This window comes from Trichomycterus rosablanca, chromosome 16, assembly GCF_030014385.1.
Source record: "Trichomycterus rosablanca isolate fTriRos1 chromosome 16, fTriRos1.hap1, whole genome shotgun sequence".
NCBI lineage: Eukaryota > Metazoa > Chordata > Actinopteri > Siluriformes > Trichomycteridae > Trichomycterus > Trichomycterus rosablanca.
Window position 1 is genome coordinate 19,861,592 of NC_086003.1, and position 21,958 is coordinate 19,883,549.

At 43.2% G+C, this 21,958-nt stretch overlaps 1 protein-coding gene across 1 annotated transcript in view; it reads right to left on the reverse strand.

Annotated features, from left to right (window-relative positions):
• Positions 1–21,958, reverse strand: part of ndst1b (N-deacetylase/N-sulfotransferase (heparan glucosaminyl) 1b) — a 153,535-nt gene that overhangs the window by 36,901 nt on the left and 94,676 nt on the right. Inside the window, exons 3-4 of the mRNA XM_063011117.1 lie at positions 12,719–13,679; positions 5,493–5,966 (exon numbers count right to left, since the gene is read on the reverse strand). Coding sequence (XP_062867187.1) covers positions 5,493–5,966; positions 12,719–13,291 — 1,047 coding nt within the window. The 5' untranslated portion in view covers positions 13,292–13,679. The remainder of the gene's footprint in view (positions 1–5,492; positions 5,967–12,718; positions 13,680–21,958) is intronic.

Below are 21,958 nucleotides of genomic sequence, written 5' to 3' on the forward strand. Positions count from 1 at the left end.
AATGAAGAAAAAAAGACAGATGGATGGGAGAGGAATAAATGAAATAAAGAAATGAAGAGAGAGAAAGCAAGACACCCACAGATGAAATGACAAGTGTAGGTAGACTGTCTGGCATACCCACGCCGGTTGTGCCTATAGCGCTGTGATGTCAAATGATTTTCACACGACTGTAATGTGCAGCAGCCGGGGGCTTTGTTTTTTCCTTCATACTGCCTTTTCAGCAGTCTGTCAGGGTTTACTTTTCCAAACTGAAGTGCTTTTTTTTTATTAAGTTTGACATGTGGACATTATTTATTCATGGTTTGAATATAAGAAGCCTTTAAATACATTATATGTCTAAACGTACATAGACATCACTTCTAACTACAGAGATTATATGTTTTAGCCACAACCTTGCTAACATGTATTAATATCAATAATACAAAATCTATTAAATTCTTGTATTTATTAGGATTTTAACGTCATGTTTTACACACTTCGGTTACATTCATGACAGGACAGGTCATTATTGGTTACACAAGAGTCATCAGGGTTTTTTAAAATATAATTTTAGGCACCCAGGTGGCGCAGCAGGATATTCCGCTTCCACACCAGCACTACCGATTGCCACCGGTCGGCTGCCATCTAGCAGGCATAATTGGCAGTGCCTGCAGCAGATACTAATTTGGCCACCGTTTCTGCAGGGTGGGGGCTGGACTATGTGTGGGTGGGTGGGTCTTCATACGCTGTGTAAGGACCCTGATTGGCGGAAGAGACACCTGTGCAGAATGCCAGACGCCGGTGCACGTGCCGAAAGAGGCGTGTACAGCGACGTGCTCTCCTCGGATGTAATCTGGCATCCCTGGTAGCAGCGGAAGACAAAATTGAGTGCGCTAAATCGAGAGGAAAATGGGGAGGAAAATGCATTATATCTATATATATCTATATACTGTATATCTATATATATCTATATATACAGTATATCTATATATATATACAGTGTATCACAAAAGTGAGTACACCCCTCACATTTCTGCAGATATTTAAGTATATCTTTTCATGGGACAACACTGACAAAATGACACTTTGACACAATGAAAAGTAGTCTGTGTGCAGCTTATATAACAGTGTAAATTTATTCTTCCCTCAAAATAACTCAAAATACAGCCATTAATGTCTAAACCACCGGCAACAAAAGTGAGTACACCCCTAAGAGACTACACCCCTAAATGTCCAAATTGAGCACTGCTTGTCATTTTCCCTCCAAAATGTCATGTGATTTGTTAGTGTTACTAGGTCTCAGGTGTGCATAGGGAGCAGGTGTGTTCAATTTAGTAGTACAGCTCTCACACTCTCTCATACTGGTCACTGAAAGTTCCAACATGGCACCTCATGGCAAAGAACTCTCTGAGGATCTTAAAAGACGAATTGTTGCGCTACATGAAGATGGCCAAGGCTACAAGAAGATTGCCAACACCCTGAAACTGAGCTGCAGCACAGTGGCCAAGATCATCCAGCATTTTAAAAGAGCAGGGTCCACTCAGAACAGACCTCGCGTTGGTCGTCCAAAGAAGCTGAGTGCACGTGCTCAGCGTCACATCCAACTGCTGTCTTTGAAAGATAGGCGCAGGAGTGCTGTCAGCATTGCTGCAGAGATTGAAAAGGTGGGGGGTCAGCCTGTCAGTGCTTAGACCATACGCCGCACACTACATCAAATTGGTCTGCATGGCTGTCACCCCAGAAGGAAGCCTCTTCTGAAGTCTCTACACAAGAAAGCCCGCAAACAGTTTGCTGAAGACATGTCAACAAAGGACATGGATTACTGGAACCATGTCCTATGGTCTGATGAGACCAAGATTAATTTGTTTGGTTCAGATGGTCTCAAGCATGTGTGGAGGCAATCAGGTGAGGAGTACAAAGATAAGTGTGTCATGCCTACAGTCAAGCATGGTGGTGGGAATGCCATGGTCTGGGGCTGCATGAGTGCAGCAGGTGTTGGGGAGTTACATTTCATTGAGGGACACATGAACTCCAATATGCACTGTGAAATACTGAAGCAGAGCATGATCCCCTCCCTCCGGAAACTGGGTCGTAGGGCAGTGTTCCAGCATGATAATGACCCCAAACACACCTCTAAGACGACCACTGCTTTATTGAAGAGGCTGAGGGTAAAGGTGATGGACTGGCCAAGCATGTCTCCAGACCTAAACCCAATAGAACATCTTTGGGGCATCCTCAAGCGGAAGGTGGAGGAGCGCAAAGTCTCGAATATCCGCCAGCTCCGTGATGTCGTCATGGAGGAGTGGAAAAGCATTCCAGTGGCAACCTGTGAAGCTCTGGTAAACTCCATGCCCAGGAGAGTTAAGGCAGTTCTGGGAAATAATGGTGGCCACACAAAATATTGACACTTCAGGAACTTTCACTAAGGGGTGTACTCACTTTTGTTGCCGGTGGTTTAGACATTAATGGCTGTATATTGAGTTATTTTGAGGGAAGAATAAATTTACACTGTTATATAAGCTGCACACAGACTACTTTTCATTGTGTCAAAGTGTCATTTTGTCAGTGTTGTCCCATGAAAAGATATACTTAAATATCTGCAGAAATGTGAGGGGTGTACTCACTTTTGTGATACACTGTATATATATAAATATATATATATATTTATTTATTTTTCCTTTTTAGCGCATCCAATTCCCCGATTGTGTCAAACTTCCTCTCCACTAATGCTGATCCCCGCTTCGATGGAGGAGAACAAAGCTAACCCACGCCCCCTCCGACACAAGGGCTGCAGCCGTATGCATTTTGTCACCTACACTTTGACGAGTGCAATGCGAATCAGCACTGTGTACGGAGAGACACACCCTGACTGACAGCACTCTTTTCCCGTCTCTGTGCAGGCGCCATCAATCAGCCAGCAGAAGTCGTAACTGCATTAGTTATGAGACCGTCCCTATCCGGCTCTTTAATATCCCACCCCTATCTGAACAACAGGCCAATAGCTGTTCATGTGGCTGCTCAGCTCAGTCGGCAGGCAGAGCTGAGACTCGATACGATGTATTCAAGATCCCAGCTCTGGTTCCAGCATGTGTTTTTACCGCTGCGCCACCTGAGCGGCTTCATCAGTTTAATTTTTAATGTCAAACACAGTCATGGACAATTTTGTATCTCCAATTCACCTCACTTGCATGTTTTTGGACTGTGGGAGGAAACCGGAGCTCCTGGAGGAAACAAACGCAGACATGAGGAGAACATGCAAACTCCACACAAAAAGGACCCGGACCACTTCACCTAGGAATCGAACCCAGGACCTTCTTGCTGTGAGACGACAGTGTCACCTTTTTTGTATCAGATTTTGGTGGGTGGGAACAAACTAATGGGAATTGTATAAGCTAAAGGGATTGTGTCCATTGGGGCACTAGGGAGTCAGCCCTCCAGCTGCTACATTTTAAAAATAATTAAAAATTAAGAACTTATTTGGGAAGAAATATAAATTTGTTCCACTAAAAATACTATTTAGTTATTTGAAGACTTGTCATGTGACATAACTGATGTTTATAATTAGGGATGTAACGATACACTCTACCCACGATGCAATACGATTCACGATACTGGGTTCACGATACGATTTATTTTTTTAACTAAATGAAATTGAAGACAAGTTGCGTTGACAAATAAAATAAAATACTGTATTTGTGCTTATTTTTATTTATCTAAATAATGAATGCCCTTTTATTTCTGAGGTAGGTACAAACTATGCCAAATAATGTTTATTGTCTAAAAAAAACTGAAATGGAATTTTAAAACAAATCCCACATTATATAAATCTTCTTGTTCCTCAGCCTTTGTCCCGTTTTTCGATTATGGGGTCGGCATTTCCGGCTTCTTCCTGTTAGGGGTCGCCGCCGGGATTTGGCACAGTTTTTACGATCGCCGCCGGGATTTGGCACAGTTTTTACGCCACAACCCTCCCTATTCATCCGGGCTTGGGACCAGCACTACAATGCACTGGTTTGTGCATCTAGCGGCTAGGTATCTATAGGACAATTCAGTGTTTCCAATTAGCCTGGTGGCATGTTTTTGGACTGTGGGAGGAAACCGGAGCACCCGGAGGAAACCCACGCGGACATGTGGAGAACATGCAAACTCCACACAGAAAGGACCCGGACCGCCCCACCTGGGGATCGAACCCAGGACCTTCTTGCTGTGAGGCGACAGTGCTACCAACTAAGCCACCGTGCCGCCCCCACATTATATAAATAAATGAATAATACAAATAAAGAAAGTATCCTCACATAAAAACATTCGGCTGGAAAATCCCCTACCTGGCAACTTTGTGAAGTGCAGTCAACCAGGCGAGGTGAATAGCGCCAGTGCCCTCTGCTGTTTAAAGTGAATATCGATTCATCTTAAAGGAATAACCGTTTCGAATCGTGGCAAGTGCACCGATTTTTAACTTTCTTCTGGTGCATCGTTACATCCCTAGTTACAATAATATTAACACTTATAATAATCATAAAACCACTATTTTCATTACAAGCCCAGAAAGAAGTTAAGTGAGTGTGTAGTGTTTTGTATGAACCCCAAAAACAGGATTATCAGGATCATGAGCCAATACCGATTCATTTAACTTTTCAAATTAGCCAATCAGCTGCGCAAACAAATGCACTCTTGAGGCAGTCAGAAAACATTCCTTTGTCCAACGAAATTATGTTGCTAGCCAAAAATGACATCTTGCTGTAAAATTGCTTGGCGTATACATTAATGCTGCAGTGGACGAACACGGCTTTAAAATCCAAACATAGCTAATAAGCACTTAGTGAAAATCAGACACTTGCTGATAGTTAACGGCGGATTTTACATCATAATTTTCTGTCATTAAAATTCATTTCCAACAGCTGATGCTTGATTTTAATTGAGAGTGGAGCTACAGTCTATACGGAGTAACTACACTGATCTGAAACTCACCCTCAGTGTGCATGCGCCAGCTCTGTGTACAACCGCGTTTGGAGTCTGAGCCTTTTTATGCATTTACCCCCGCACCCCCACCCGTCCACCGCCGAAAGCGCCAACAGTGGGCACATGAGCATCGGAACTGGACCACAAAGCAACGGAAGAAAGTGGCCTGGTCTGATGAATCACGTTTTCTTGCGTTGCGTACCTGGGGAACACATGACTCTGGGACACTATGGGGTGAAGAATCAAAACGAGAACTGGATTAGCGATTTGTCTGGCACAAGAAAGCTGAGGCTTACAGAAAAAGGGCCTTCCCAAAAATGTTATTGCCAACTTTAAAGCAACTAATTTACTCACTCTCTGTCTATCTCTTTATCTCAAGATCTACTGTATATGTAAATTATTATTATACCTGTTAGAAATTGACAAAAGAAACTCAATAATTAAGAGGTGTCCACATACTTGTGTCATTACAAACACCAAGTTTTAGCAAATACCATGCCCACACATGCAACCATCATAAAGGATCTCTCAGTATTTGGATGTATAAAGCCTACCTTGACGTCAGAAACCTTCATGCGTGTGCCCTCCTTGCCCACAAATATGTCATCAATGTCCACTAGAAGATAACGGTCCAGTGCGAGCGACAGCCGCTTGCCCGTCAGAAAACTCACGGCGTCCACCAACACCAGCTTGTGCAGCCAGAAGTTGAGATTGTTGCCGAACAGCACTCTCTGGATACCGTCGTGAAGCCCCAGGTCCTGGACCACCGCGGCATGCAGGGGGGCTGGAGGACCCCCGGCTTCCACTGTCCTGCCCTGGGCCAGCAGCACGGGCTCGTAGGTGGAGTGGTTTGACTGAAAGACGGTCCAGTCGTCCCCGGGGAGGGGTCCACGCTCCACTTCGCGAGCCTTAGTGATGAGCAGCAGTGGTGACTTGGGGTTGACGCTACAGTCTCTTAAACCCAGGTTTGAATGCAAGAAGAGCGGGAAACCCTTCAGCTGGGCGCTCTGCAAACTGTTCTCATTTGCCTGTATGGGAGATAAAAAAAAAAATAAGACAGGGTCTTTTACATCTACTAAAAGTTTGTAAATTAAAGGATGTGACACTGTGTTGAACAGCTGATGCTTGATACCAAATGAGAGTGAAGCTACAGTTTATACAGAGTACCTACGCTGATCTGAACGCAGTCATGTAGGACTGAGGGTCCTACATGTAGCCATGTACACCGATCAGCCATAACATTAAAACCACCTCCTTGTTTTATACACTTACTGTCCATTTTATCAACTCTACTTACCATATAGAAGTACTTTGTAGTTCTACAATTACTGACTGTAGTCCATCTGTTTCTCTGCATGCTTTGTTAGCCCCATTTCATGCTGTTCTTCAATGGTCAGGACTCTCCCAGGACCACTACAGAGTAGGTATTTTTTTGGCGGTGGATGATTCTCAGCACTGCAGTGACACGGACATGGTGGTTGTGTGTTAGTGTGTGTTGTGCTGGTATGAGTGGATAACACCTCACTGTCACTGCTGGACTGAGAATAGTCCACCAACCAAAAATATCCAGCCAACAGCGCCCTGTGGGCAGCGTCCTGTGACCACTGATGAAGGTCTAGAAGATGACCAACTCAAACAGCAGCAATAGATCAGTGATCGTCTCTGACTTTACATCTACAAGGTGAACCAACTAGGTAGGAGCGTCTAATAGAGTGGACAGTAAGCAGCGCTGCTGTGTCTGATCCACTCATACCAGCACAACACACACTAACACACCACCACCATGTCAGTGTCACTGCAGTGCTGAGAATGATCCACCACCTAAATAATACCTGCTCTGTGGTGGTCCTGACCATTGAAGAACAGGGTGAAAGCAGGCTAAAACAGTTTGCAGAGAAACAGATGGACTACAGTCAGTAATTGTAGAACTTCAAAGTGCTCCTATTTGGTAAGTAGAGCTGATTAAATAGACAGTGTGTGTAGAAACGAGGTGGTTTTAATGTGATGGCTGATCTGATCTGTGTATGTATGTACATGAATATGTGTACTAATGTATATTCATCCTGTTTTGTGCAACAGTGAGCATCATTTTCAATCCGCCATGTCTGTTCTTCTCTTTTAATTAGGTCATATAAACAATTTGCCTCACTGGCTGGTTTTGCCGCACATCATGCAGCATTAGCAGAATCTGAGTGACAGTCAAGATCATCGAGACCAGAAATGTCCCAGTGCAATCACTTTTTGATGTGTCCCTAAATCAAACCTCCTGTTCCTTTGTGTGTATCAGTTTTTTAACTCCATTTAGCACCCGATGTCACAGAAAAAGACTATAATTGGCCAAAGGCCACAAAAGTTCAAGCAATTGATAGAAGACGGAGGCAAAGCTGTGCTTAATATAGCCTCAGGAGATTCCGCAGAGTGCTGGCTGCAGACGTTGCCTTGCACAAAGAGAACTGGTTCAGTTATCTAAGCCGGGGTTTTTCAAACTTTTTTCAAGCGACCCACATTTTGTTCATGATTTTTACATGATCGAGGCAACACAAACAACGCATCGAAACAAAACAAAACGAAATATACTTCATTAATGAAAATAGTGGCAATCTGGTCCCGCTGTGGTTTACAAGATGTAATGTAAAGCCTCCACAGGGGGTGTTCGTGTACAAATTCATTTTGTGTTTATGTGCCTGTTAAAATTAGTTTATTTAATTATTAATATTTTTCTCTGCAACCCATTTTTTGGCTCGAGACCCACCCAAGGGTCCAACTCCGGGTGCTCCGGTTTCCTCCCACAGTCCAAAGACATGCAAGTGAGGTGAATTGGAGACACTAAATTGTCCATGACTGTGTTCGATATAACCTTGTGAAATGATGAACCTTGTGTAATGAGTAACTACCGTTCCTGTCATGAATGTAACCAAAGTGTAAAACATGACGCTAAAATCCTAATAAACAAACAAACAAACAAACAAACAAACAAACTGCACATGGTTTTGGAATTGGATGTCCAATGGTCCGACGTTTGTTTGTTTATTAGGATTTAACGTCATGTTTTACACTTTGGTTACATTCATAACAGAAACGGGAGTTACTCGATACACAAGATTCATCAGTTCACAAGGTTATATCAAACGCAGTCATGGACAATTTTGTATCTCCAATTCACCTCACTTGCATGTCTTTGGACTGTGGGAGAAAAACCGAAGCACCCGGAGGAAACCCACGCGAACACGGGGAGAACATGCAAACTCCACACAGAAAGGACCCGGACCGCCCCACTTGGGGATCGAACCCAGGACCTTCTTGCTGTGAGGCGACAGTGCTACCCACTTAGCCACCGTGCCGCCCCCAATGGTCCGATGACCTGATACGTGTGGCTATATAGTCATGGTCTCCTCCATACCCTGACATGCATCCAATGTTTCCTAAACATTTAGGGCACGTTTTTACTTGGTAGCATTCTGACCAAAATGAAGCCGCTGCTTAACACTTCTCTGAGAACGGGTGTCGATTCATTTAAACGACCATTTGTGAGGTCAGGCACTGATGTTGGACATAAACCTCAAAATTGAGGTTTAAGTCAAGAAATTCATGCCCATGATGTTCAGAGAGGTCAAGGCTCTGTGTAAGACAACAGAGTTCCTCCACACCACACTCTTCATACCATGTCTTATAGATGTGCCTATAGATGTGCATTAGTGCAACTGATGCTACAAGGTTGGAAGTATAGCGTTTATTTTATAGGACTGATTGTAAGCACCTGTTGACTAGGGGTGTGACTGAAACACCTGAACTCAATAATTAAAAGGGGTGTCTATATGAAGGGACAATGGTAGCCTAGTGAGTAGAGCTTTGAACTATCGATTGAAAGATTGAGAGTTCAAATCCCGGGTCTGCCAAGCAGCCACTGTTGGTCCTACGAGCAAGGCCCTTAACCCTCTCAGCTACAGGGGTGGCATACAGTGGCTGACCCTGTGCTTTGACCACAGCTTCCAAACAAGCTGGGATATGCAGAAAAATCATTTCAGTGTACTGTACACCTGTACATCGATTAGGCATAACATTATGACCACCTCCTTGTTTCTGCACTCACTGTCCATTTTATCAGCTCCACTTACCACATAGAAGTACTTTGTAGTTCTACAATTACTGACTGTAGTCCATCTGTTTCTCTGCATGCTTTGTTAGCCCCTTTTCATGCTGTTCTTTAATGGTCAGGACCCCCCACAGGACCACCACAGAGCAGGTATTATTTAGGTGGTGGATCATTCTCAGCACTGCACTGACACTGACATGGTGGTGGTGTGTTAGTGTGTGTTGTGCTGGTATGAGTGGATAAGACACAGCAGCGCTGTGAAAAATATCCAGCCAACAGCGCCCCGTGGGCAGCGTCCTGTGACCACTGATGAAGGTCTAGAAGATGACCAACTCAAACAGCAGCAATAGATGAGCGATCGTCTCTGACTTTGCATCTACAAGGTGGACCAACTGGGTAGGAGTGTCTAATAGAGTGGACAGTGAGTGGACACGGTATTTAAAAACTCCAGCAGCGCTGCTGTGTCTGATCCACTCATACCAGCACAACACACACTAACACACCACCACCATGTCAGTGTCACTGCAGTGCTGAGAATGATCCACCACCTAAATAATACCTGCTCTGTGGTGGTCCTGACCATTGAAGAACAGGGTGAAAGCAGGCTAAAACAGTTTGCAGAGAAACAGATGGACTACAGTCAGTAATTGTAGAACTTCAAAGTGCTCCTATTTGGTAAGTGGAGCTGATTAAATAGACAGTGTGTGTAGAAATGAGGTGGTTTTAATGTGATGGCTGATCTGATCTGTGTATGTATGTACATGAATATGTGTACTAATGTATATTCATACTGTTTTGTGCAACAGTGAGCATCATTTTCAATCCGCCATGTCTGTTCTTCTCTTTTAATTAGGTCATATAAACAATTTGCCTCACTGGCTGGTTTTGCCACACATCATGCAGCATTAGCAGAATCTGAGTGACAGTCAAGATCATCGAGACCAGAAATGTCCCAGTGCAATCACTTTTTGATGTGTCCCTAAATCAAACCTCCTGTTCCTTTGTGTGTATCAGTTTTTTAACTCCATTTAGCACCCGATGTCACAGAAAAAGACTATAATTGGCCAAAGGCCACAAAAGTTCAAGCAATTGATAGAAGACGGAGGCAAAGCTGTGCTTAATATAGCCTCAGGAGATTCCGCAGAGTGCTGGCTGCAGACGTTGCCTTGCACAAAGAGAACTGGTTCAGTTATCTAAGCCGGGGTTTTTCAAACTTTTTTCAAGCGACCCACATTTTGTTCATGATTTTTACATGATCGAGGCAACACAAACAACGCATCGAAACAAAACAAAACGAAATATACTTCATTAATGAAAATAGTGGCAATCTGGTCCCGCTGTGGTTTACAAGATGTAATGTAAAGCCTCCACAGGGGGTGTTCGTGTACAAATTCATTTTGTGTTTATGTGCCTGTTAAAATTAGTTTATTTAATTATTAATATTTTTCTCTGCAACCCATTTTTTGGCTCGAGACCCACCCAAGGGTCCAACTCCGGGTGCTCCGGTTTCCTCCCACAGTCCAAAGACATGCAAGTGAGGTGAATTGGAGACACTAAATTGTCCATGACTGTGTTCGATATAACCTTGTGAAATGATGAACCTTGTGTAATGAGTAACTACCGTTCCTGTCATGAATGTAACCAAAGTGTAAAACATGACGCTAAAATCCTAATAAACAAACTAACAAACAAACAAACTGCACATGGTTTTGGAATTGGATGTCCAATGGTCCGACGTTTGTTTGTTTATTAGGATTTAACGTCATGTTTTACACTTTGGTTACATTCATAACAGAAACGGGAGTTACTCGATACACAAGATTCATCAGTTCACAAGGTTATATCAAACGCAGTCATGGACAATTTTGTATCTCCAATTCACCTCACTTGCATGTCTTTGGACTGTGGGAGAAAAACCGAAGCACCCGGAGGAAACCCACGCGAACACGGGGAGAACATGCAAACTCCACACAGAAAGGACCCGGACCGCCCCACTTGGGGATCGAACCCAGGACCTTCTTGCTGTGAGGCGACAGTGCTACCCACTTAGCCACCGTGCCGCCCCCAATGGTCCGATGACCTGATACGTGTGGCTATATAGTCATGGTCTCCTCCATACCCTGACATGCATCCAATGTTTCCTAAACATTTAGGGCACGTTTTTACTTGGTAGCATTCTGACCAAAATGAAGCCGCTGCTTAACACTTCTCTGAGAACGGGTGTCGATTCATTTAAACGACCATTTGTGAGGTCAGGCACTGATGTTGGACATAAACCTCAAAATTGAGGTTTAAGTCAAGAAATTCATGCCCATGATGTTCAGAGAGGTCAAGGCTCTGTGTAAGACAACAGAGTTCCTCCACACCACACTCTTCATACCATGTCTTATAGATGTGCCTATAGATGTGCATTAGTGCAACTGATGCTACAAGGTTGGAAGTATAGCGTTTATTTTATAGGACTGATTGTAAGCACCTGTTGACTAGGGGTGTGACTGAAACACCTGAACTCAATAATTAAAAGGGGTGTCTATATGAAGGGACAATGGTAGCCTAGTGAGTAGAGCTTTGAACTATCGATTGAAAGATTGAGAGTTCAAATCCCGGGTCTGCCAAGCAGCCACTGTTGGTCCTACGAGCAAGGCCCTTAACCCTCTCAGCTACAGGGGTGGCATACAGTGGCTGACCCTGTGCTTTGACCACAGCTTCCAAACAAGCTGGGATATGCAGAAAAATCATTTCAGTGTACTGTACACCTGTACATCGATTAGGCATAACATTATGACCACCTCCTTGTTTCTGCACTCACTGTCCATTTTATCAGCTCCACTTACCACATAGAAGTACTTTGTAGTTCTACAATTACTGACTGTAGTCCATCTGTTTCTCTGCATGCTTTGTTAGCCCCTTTTCATGCTGTTCTTTAATGGTCAGGACCCCCCACAGGACCACCACAGAGCAGGTATTATTTAGGTGGTGGATCATTCTCAGCACTGCACTGACACTGACATGGTGGTGGTGTGTTAGTGTGTGTTGTGCTGGTATGAGTGGATAAGACACAGCAGCGCTGTGAAAAATATCCAGCCAACAGCGCCCCGTGGGCAGCGTCCTGTGACCACTGATGAAGGTCTAGAAGATGACCAACTCAAACAGCAGCAATAGATGAGCGATCGTCTCTGACTTTGCATCTACAAGGTGGACCAACTGGGTAGGAGTGTCTAATAGAGTGGACAGTGAGTGGACACGGTATTTAAAAACTCCAGCAGCGCTGCTGTGTCTGATCCACTCATACCAGCACAACACACACTAACACACCACCACCATGTCAGTGTCACTGCAGTGCTGAGAATGATCCACCACCCAAACCATTGAAGAACAGGGTGAAAGCAGACTAAAAAGGTATGCAGAGAGACAGATGGACTACAGTCAGTAATTGTAGAACAACAAAGTGCTTCTATGTGGTAAGTGGAGCTGATAAAATGGACAGTGAGTGTAGAAACAAGGAGGTGGTTTTAATGTTATGGCTGATTGGTGTATATGTATATATCATCATCATCATCATGTCCTTTTCTCCACACAGAGTAAACTTTACTGTACTATACTGTAACTATTTGGACAGTACAGTTTAAAGGATGTTACAAATGTAATCCAGATTTTAAGCTCATTACAGAAATGTAAATCTCTCACCTTGAAGAAGCCGATGATCCCCACTCCATACTCCACACAGTACTTATCAAGCAGTTCTCTATTCCAGGCATCCAGGTTGACATACTTGAGAATGTTTTCATAAATAACCAGTGTGAAGCGTCCCCGGTTCTTGTCAGTGAGTGTTGGCATGTCGCCCTTGCCCGGGGCGATCTCAATCTGGTAGCGAAATCTCCCTGACTCCAAGATGGCCACGATGTCCTGACCTAACTGTGAGTAAAGACTCTCCACAAACACCAACACCACGGGGTCTGTGCGAGACGTGTCTGCTGGCTTGGCAGTCCTTGCCGGAAGTACCCTCGCAGACAGAGGGGAAGGGGTGGCTTGCGGATTCTCCCAGTCAGCCGTGCCCGCGTCCATGCTCTCCACCCCTCCGACCACTGCCGGCTCCAACTCTCGTTTGACTCCATACAGAAAGTAGGCTGAAATGAGCACACTGACCATGCAAAAGAGGAAGAGCAGGAGTAGGCTGGTTTGCAGCGTGGGCTGCCGGTAGAGCCGCCTCATGCGTCCACACACCAGCATCATCACCTGCCGCCAACACTGGACGTACATACACCGTTCTCTGTACACTAACAAGCCAAAAAGTCTGTTAAAAGAAGACAGGACAAGAAAATGGGCTGAATGAAGCTGAGATCTTCCATGTCGTGTCCCATCATGTCACCATTGCAGAGGGCAGCTGGACTGGTGTGGGCAGGGGACGGCATAGGCAAGGGTGGGCTCCCACTCAGCTTCTGGGATGTGCGCTGCCCGTCCCATGCACCAGCAGCCCCCTGCCCGACACCTCTACACCCCTCCTGTTTTGCCCTCTTAAGTTCTTAGCTTCTGAGCCAGTGTAGAGAATATAGAAGCCTGAAGGCTGGGTAGGAAGGATTTCTGAAGAACTAGGAGGTCTTGCAGGCAGGAGTCCTCCAGACCGGTCATGCCAGGGTTCCCATGTGTTCTACGGAAGAAAGAAAGAACTTGATTAAAATCATGTAAATGATAAAAGGTTATATTGTTTAAATAATATCCTGTGCTCCTGTGTAGGGTTTTCTCACCAGGTACTTTCATTTTCTCCCACTTTCCGAAAACATGCAGATTAGCTACTCTGAGTTACCCCTGTGTGTGCGTGAGCGAGTGTTGGAATGCAATGAACTGAACGCTGTTCAGATTATATGCCAGTCTATCTGTCCAAGACAAATCAGTTGGTAAAGACGAATGACTAAATAAATGATTAAATGTTGTAATTGTATTTGCTTACACTTCAAAGGTTGGTTGATCTGAATGAATCACTTTCATCTTTACTATGTAGAATTACAGAACTAAGAGTCTTTTAAAGCAAGGACACGTCTGAAATCTTTTACATCAAAGTGCAGGACGTAGCCAACAATACAACACAACCTCCGCCTCCACTGTTACATCCAAAACTATTTGCAAGCATTAAAGGGACCAAATTAATTGCTTTAAGGTCTAGCACAGTGAGCAGAATGTTAATTTATCATGCTAATATAATAATAATTAGTCTAATTGAATTAATGTCAGTGACAGGCAACCCAGCTGGGTTTGTTTGTTTATTAGAATTTTAACGTCATGTTTTACACTTTGGTTACATTCATAACAGAAACGATAGTTATTGGTTACACAAGATTCATCAGTTCACAAGTTTAATATCAAACACAGTCATGGAAAATTTAGTGTCTCCAGTTCACCTCACTCGCATGTCTTTGGACTGTGGGAGGAAACCGGAGCTCCCGGAGGAAACCCACACAGACATGGGGAGAACATGCAAACTCCACACAGAAAGGACCCGGACCGCCCCACCTGTGGGTCAAACCCAGGACCTTCTTGCTGTGAGGCGACAGTGCTACCCACTGAGCCACCGTGCCACCCCCAACACAGTTGGTAACACATCAATAATGACGTCACTTTAAGGGCGTGAGAAGAAGGGGAAACAAAGGCACATGAATGATAGCTGAATATTTTTCTGAAATAAACCTCTAAAGAGAGCAGCTGCGAATCAATAAAAGGAATAAAAAAAAAGACAACATTTAAAAAAAGAATGAACCATTTTTAAGACTGCAAGGTAATCAAGAGACAACCAACACCTAGATTGGCTCAATTAGGAATATGATGATAATACACACTAGCACACCAGAGCTGACATTTCGAACTCGTGGGATCGAAACTCAGCTCTGCCATCCAGCTGAACAACGCTTCAGGGTGGGAAGCCGGATATGGACCTCATAACTGAAGCAATTACTACCTCTGCTGGCTGGTCGGTGGCACCTGCACAGCTTTGAGGGATAATGTGGACAGGGTGTGGCTCTCCGTACACAAAGCTGATCCATATATGAACTCGCCTTGTGCAGGGGAAAAGATGCAGTCGGCTACTGCACACGTATCTTGCTCTCCTCAATCAGAAGTGGAGATCAGCATCAGTAAAGAGAAAGCATAATGCAATCGGGTAATTGGATACGACTAGATTAGGAGGACAATTGGGAAAAATGCCCCAAAAAATTAGGAATATGATCTAGTCTTAGCATTTTAGCTATGGCTAACTAAATAAAAAAAAATCTAATTTCACTGGGCTCTGCATTTTAGGAGTCATTGGTTATTTCTCCACTTTGTAAACCAATTTTGGTAGCTAGTAAGTTAACTGACTACACACCTATTTAAATAAAAACAAAACAGTAAAGACAGTTCCATTATATAATAACGTACAATGTAGTGCTAGCTCGGCAATTAAGGCACTGGACTACTGATGAGCAGGTCTTTGGTTCAAGCCCCACCAACAAAATCGCCACTGTTGGGCAGTTGTGCAAGGCTCGTAACCCTCAATTCCCCACATTATATTCAAGAAGCCTGCTATGTTGTATAGCTTGAAGGTGGTGGCACTGACTAAAAGACAGGGGAGGGAGCTGGAGGTGGCAGAGATAAAGATGCTGCGATTCTTGTTGGGGGTGACAAGAATGAACAAGATTATAAACGAGTTTATTATAGGGACAGCACAGGTAGGATGTCTAAAGACAAAGTTAGGGAGGTGAGATTGATGGAGGGATGAGGATGGAGGTGCCAGGCAGGGGGAGGAGAGGAAGGCTGTAGAGGAGGTTTATAGATGTGGTGAGGGAGGACACACAGAAGCTTGGTGTGACAGAGGAGGATGTTCAGGACAGGGCAAGATGGAGACGGATGATCCGCTGTGACAACGCCTAACAGGAGCAGTCGAAGGAAGTAATAGTATTCTGTCACAATTTTATATTGCTTTGGATAAAAGTGTCTGCTAAATGTCGTAAACGTAAAAAAAGGATTGAAATAATTTAAAGCTAGCTCAGTCGTAACACATTTGACAGCTTGACAGAAGCAGCCAAACTTTATATAGTCTTTCATGAAGTATTATGTCTCATGTCTGTACACTGCTAAAGCAATTCCTATACGTATATTCATCCTCATTTATTTATTTATTAGGATTTTAATGTCATGTTTTACACACTTTGGTTACATTCATGACAGAACAGATAATTACTGGTTACACAAGATTCATCAGTTCACAAGTTTAATGTCAAACTCAGTCATGGACAATTTTGTATCTCCAATTTACCTCACTTGCATGTCTTTGGACTGTGGGAGGAACCGGAGCTCCCGGGGAAACCCATGCAGACACAGGGAGAACATGCAAACTCCACACAGAAAGGACCCGGACCGCTCCACCTGGGAATCGAACCCAGGACCTTCTTGCTGTGAGGCGTGCCACATTAATTTAACAGACACTGTAACTTAAAATAACTTACTAACAGACACAGGGAGAACATGCAAACTCCACACAGAAAGGACCCGGACTGCTCCACCTGGGAATCGAACCCAGGACCTTCTTGCTGTGAGGCGTGCCACATTAATTTAACAGACACTGTAACTTAAAATAACAAACTAACATAAGTCTTTTTTTTAAAACATTTTGTTTATGCATTTTCTCCCGACTTTTCAGCGCGTCCAACTGCCCGATTGCATCACGCTTCCTCTCCACTAATGCCGACCCCCGCTCTGATTCGAGGAGAACAAAGCTAATCCACGCGCCCTCTGACACGTGGGCAGCAGCCGTATGCATTTTGTCACCCACATTAGGCGAGTGCATATATGCGAATCAGCCTTGTGTACGAAGAGACACACCCTGATCAACGCACTCTTTCCCCACCTCTGTGCAGGCGCCATCAATCAGCCAGCAGAGGTCACAAGCACATCAGTTACGAGGAGTCCCTATCCGGCATAATAACCCCACCAACACGCCAATTGTTGTTCATTTTTGTTTGTTTGTTTGTTTGTTTGGGTTTATTGCCATATCAGCAACGTATTGGCTATTTTTTGGCAAGGACAGGTATTTGCACTGTAAAATATTACATGTTCATATCAATTGTTTTATATTTAGACTTACTAAAAAATGAACAATTTTAACTGGAGGAATCCTCTCTAACAGTACTTTTATATTCTCAACGCTGTAAAAAACGTCTCTGATAGTAGAAACCGTAGCGCATTCTAATAAAATATGTTTAACTCTTAGGGGGTTAGCACAGAATTGACAAACTGGTGCCTGCTCGCCAACCAGGAGGTGTCGGTAGTATGGCCGATTCGGCAACGGGTTATAATCGTCTGGTCTTGTCTATTTAAAAAGTCTCGCCAATCGTTGTTCATGTGGCCACTCAACCCAGCCGGATGGCAGAGCTGAGATTTGATATGATGTGTGTTTTTACCACTGTGCCACCTGAGTGGCCCTTACATAAGTCATTTGAAATGACAGGCAATGCACAACTGTAATGCAGTGGCAGAAAGACAAAGCACAAATAGAAACATGAAATTCTGCCAACTAGTGACAAGTCTTAATCACTCATGGTCCAATAAGAACGCTTCTAATAAATAGTAGAGACAGTATTATTCCATTTATTTAGACAGTCAAGCCCATTGTGTCCTCAAACACCTGTACATCACTGGCAATGGCATTTTTACGGATCAAACTTGTAACCTCCCCTTGAAAGGTTGGTAGTTGGAATTCCTGCTCTGCCATGCAGCCACTGTTGGGCCCTTGAGCAAGGTCCTTAACCATCTCTGCTGCATGACCCCATCTTCCAAACAAGCTGGGATACACAAAGAAAGAGTATTGTTGTACTGTACGTCTATACATAACTAACTAAAAAAGACATTCTATTCTATTCTATGATAGGGGAAACATCTTTCTGTTCCATTACTTCAGATCTCACCTTATCTGTAACCACTACACAATAGGTTTATGATTTTACTCTCTGCTGGGTGCTCGGGCAAGCGATGCAGTGGTAAATTACACTAATCCACTACTACATGGATTCAGGGTTCAAATCTCAACACTGCTTTTAAGCATTTACATACAGACATGATTGGCTATGTCTGGTTTGGGGTAAGGTGGTACAATGTCCCACGATGGATTGATGTCCCGTTCGGGATGTGTTACTGCCCTGCACCCAGTGAATGAAACTTTGCTCTGTGCAAGAAAGTTACTGAAAAGCAAGCTCACACAGACACTGACGTGGTGAAGCTGTGAGCGCTGTAGACAATAGCCCCTTTTATTGAATAGCAGGAAGATTAATGGAGGAATTCACCAAGACGATGCATGGATTATAGGATAATGGCAGTGGAGTGCATTGATTAGCTCAGGCTTTAGAAGTCATCCTCATCTTTAATGCACTTCTAAACTAAAGTTCATTCTAACCTTTTAGCTCAAATGAGGTGTGGAACATCAAACACGAGGATCAGGTAAGCAAACAGGATTTGGATGAACGCTGACCATAAGAGTGAAAGAAATGTCTCAGAGGGCCAGATGAGAAGTTATAAAGTGGCAGAGAAAGTTTGAAAGGGAATTTTTGAGGAACGTTCAAAGAAAAAATGGGTCCATGCTTCTGTTAGTAGCTGCTCAACCTGAAACTGCTGGGTGGTATTGTGTGTGCTTAAATGAAGAATGAAAGAGAATCATAAACCTCAAATATTTAATGCTTCTTACAGATGAAAATATGAATGTAGGGAAACTCTCTCAACCTAAGGAGGATCTCTTGATGACTAGCAGACCAATGTGAGAGCAATGTATATCACTAAAGGGAAAAATGCTGTAGCTATTTAACTACAAGGACATGTTGACAGTTCCTCTAGTCAACACTAGTATGCCTGATTCTAGTAGAGTCTAGGTTTAGGGACTGTTTTGCAAAGAAGGGCGGTTTTCACACTCACAATTCTGTTTGAATACTCACTAATAATTCTGGGTCCTTTTAGGGAAGAGCTTCATTAGTGCTGGATTGTTATCACTCGCCACATTACTAGTGTCTAATTCACTCTCAATAAAACATTATTGCATTAATTTTGCATCATGGTTAACTTAAAGCAGTTAAAAAAAGTGACCCACATTTTGTCCATGATTTTTACCGTGATTTACCATTTACCATAATTTTTTTTATAAAAATGTTGGAAATCTGGTCCCACTGTGATTTACAAGATGTAACGTAAAGCCTCCACATGCGGTGTTCATGTACAAGTTCACTTTGTGTTTCTGTGCCTGTTAACACTAATTTATTTAATTAATGTTATTTTTCTCTGTGACCATTTTTGGTTCACGACCCAGGGTTTAAACCCCAGACCATCATTTTCAGGTAAACCACAGATTGGTACCCAGCCTCAAAAACTGCTTTCACACAATGGAAAATGGACAAATGTAACACAGGCTGCATTCACATAACAGCAGCTGTGCCATTGTTTCCTATGGAGTATGTTGCGTACCTTGAGTGTATTGCATCGTGCAGATTTACTGCTTTGACGCTCAGTTTTTACAGCTTGCCACTGTGTTTAAAGTTCAATCTGATCAACCTAATTGAACTTTGACCCAGTTTGCAGCTGATCTTTTCAAAGTGCTGCCAATAAGACAAACTGTTTATATGACCTAGTTACACACCATAGTTAACAGGCGAAGTTAAGAGAAACTGATTTTCACTGTTACAAAAACCCTGAACTGTTGGATTCCGCTTTAGATTAAAACCATGGCATTGTAAGAAAAATACGGCATGGTGACTAGTACGCTGGTTTGCATTTTAAATAGCAAACCAACATTTACTAATGGCTTCTTGTGGCTTTGTAGCTCTTTAATAATATTTAATCCTCCTTTTGACTGAAGCAACAAAGTTTCATGAAGCTGAATCTTTTACCATCTCTAAATGACAGTTATTGCTGTAGCATTTTCATTTACAAGCGACCAGCCTCTCTGTGAACGTAGCACCAAATGTTTATGTGAAAGCAGCCTTAGGGTTTAAATGGACTTGGGTCTGGCAGAAATGCACCATTGTGGAAAAAACCCAACTTAAGTTGTCTACATTTAAAGTATTCTGACCAAGACAATTTAGTATAGATACATGACCAAGCTTATTTGCATTAGATTGAGGTTTGTCCAACTACTAATGAGATGTTCAACTTGCCCGAACAGTCGAGGAGAGTTTTCCACTAAAATAAATAGGACATAGGGACAACAAACCCTGAACAATTCAGACTTTTCGAAGTTCACTTCAGGTAACTGTTCAAAGCACTTCTAAAAGCATAGTGCATGGTAGAATGCTGCTTTTATGTCGGAATAAGAAACATAAAGGAAAAAAAATATGCTGTTTAAACATTTAGCAAAATTTGGCTCCCTTGATGTCTGCAACATTATTCCTTTCCGTCTGACTTAATGGCATTCGGCTTGCTGTTGTAAGAACCTGCGTGTCATTTAAGTACGAGGAGGTGCTGACAATGGCTTAGAGGCTAAAGCAAAGCCACAAGACATGGCGTGTTTGAGGTGGAATATGGGTCCACTTTTAAAGGAGGCGGAGGACTGCGTAATGTGTGGGTTTTGTGAAAGAGAGAGTGGAACAAAGAATCAAAGCATTTCAGGTACGCTGAGAATACGGCATTAATACCAAAGCAAAGCAACAGCACAAAGGTACATCTAAAAAAAGACAAGAGGAACCAGAGGTGAGCCTTAGAGAAAGCCAATTTCGAAACTTCAAAAGAAAGCACAGTCCCCTACGATCCTAACCTGCGAGTCATATAATACTCCAATCTCTGGCTTCATTTTGAGACGCTGTGTAGGATTTCTGACGCAGACCTGGGCAACATTCCACAATGTGCAGCCTGAATGATCCCTATCGTTCCAGCTCTTCAGTATTCCTCCCCTCTTTACCCCAGGCTTAGACTCAAACCACAATACGTGCCACTGGAGCTCCATTGTGCCTGGCAGAAGAACGAGAATGGCAGTGCGAGTGTCGTCAGAGGTTGGATTACGACTCCCCAGTCAGATATTTTTTTGCATCTGTCACCGCTGGCTAAGACAGCAGAGCCAGCCTTTTGTGCTTAGCAGTCTCATAACAGTACGATCTTGATGACATGAGCCATTCATCATACGCAGCAGAAGAGAAAAGCAACACCCAATTAAAGCGTGTGAATATCAAACGGAATGGTTTCACTTTCGAACGCTGTCGGACTTTCAAATGAGCCGTTTCAACATCATACTTCACATGAAACATTTGTTTTCTGAGCGAGGGAAATGAAGACAATCCAAAGCTGGGGTGAAATCACTGAGTACACGTGTGTCCTATAATCATTCATAAGCATAAACACCGCAGGAAAGTTCAAGGAAAATCAAGACTGTCAAAAGCAAAAGATAAATAATTATCCAGACTGTAAAGCACAAGCACAGCAATGCGGTACATACACAAAGGAGCTGACCAAAAAAAAATACACAAGAAAGAGAAGCTTGACTTTGAAGTGACTGAAGTCCTGTTTGGATTGAATTGTTTGATGTAATACACCTACAATACGATTTTTACCTTATCTCCATAGTAGTGCTGGGCGGTATGACAGTACATTCAGTATACCGTCTTTGATTCCTCATACCGTATAGATTTTACATACAGTGTATCACAAAAGTGAGTACACCCCTCACATTTCTGCAGATATTTAAGTATATCTTTTCATGGGACAACACTGACAAAATGACACTTTGACACAATGAAAAGTAGTCTGTGTGCAGCTTAAATAACATTGTAAATTTATTCTTCCCTCAAAATAACTCAATATACAGCCATTAATGTCTAAACCACCGGCAACAAAAGTGAGTACACCCCTTAGTGAAAGTTCCTGAAGTGTCAATATTTTGTGTGGCCACCATTATTTCCCAGAACTGCCTTAACTCTCCTGGGCATGGAG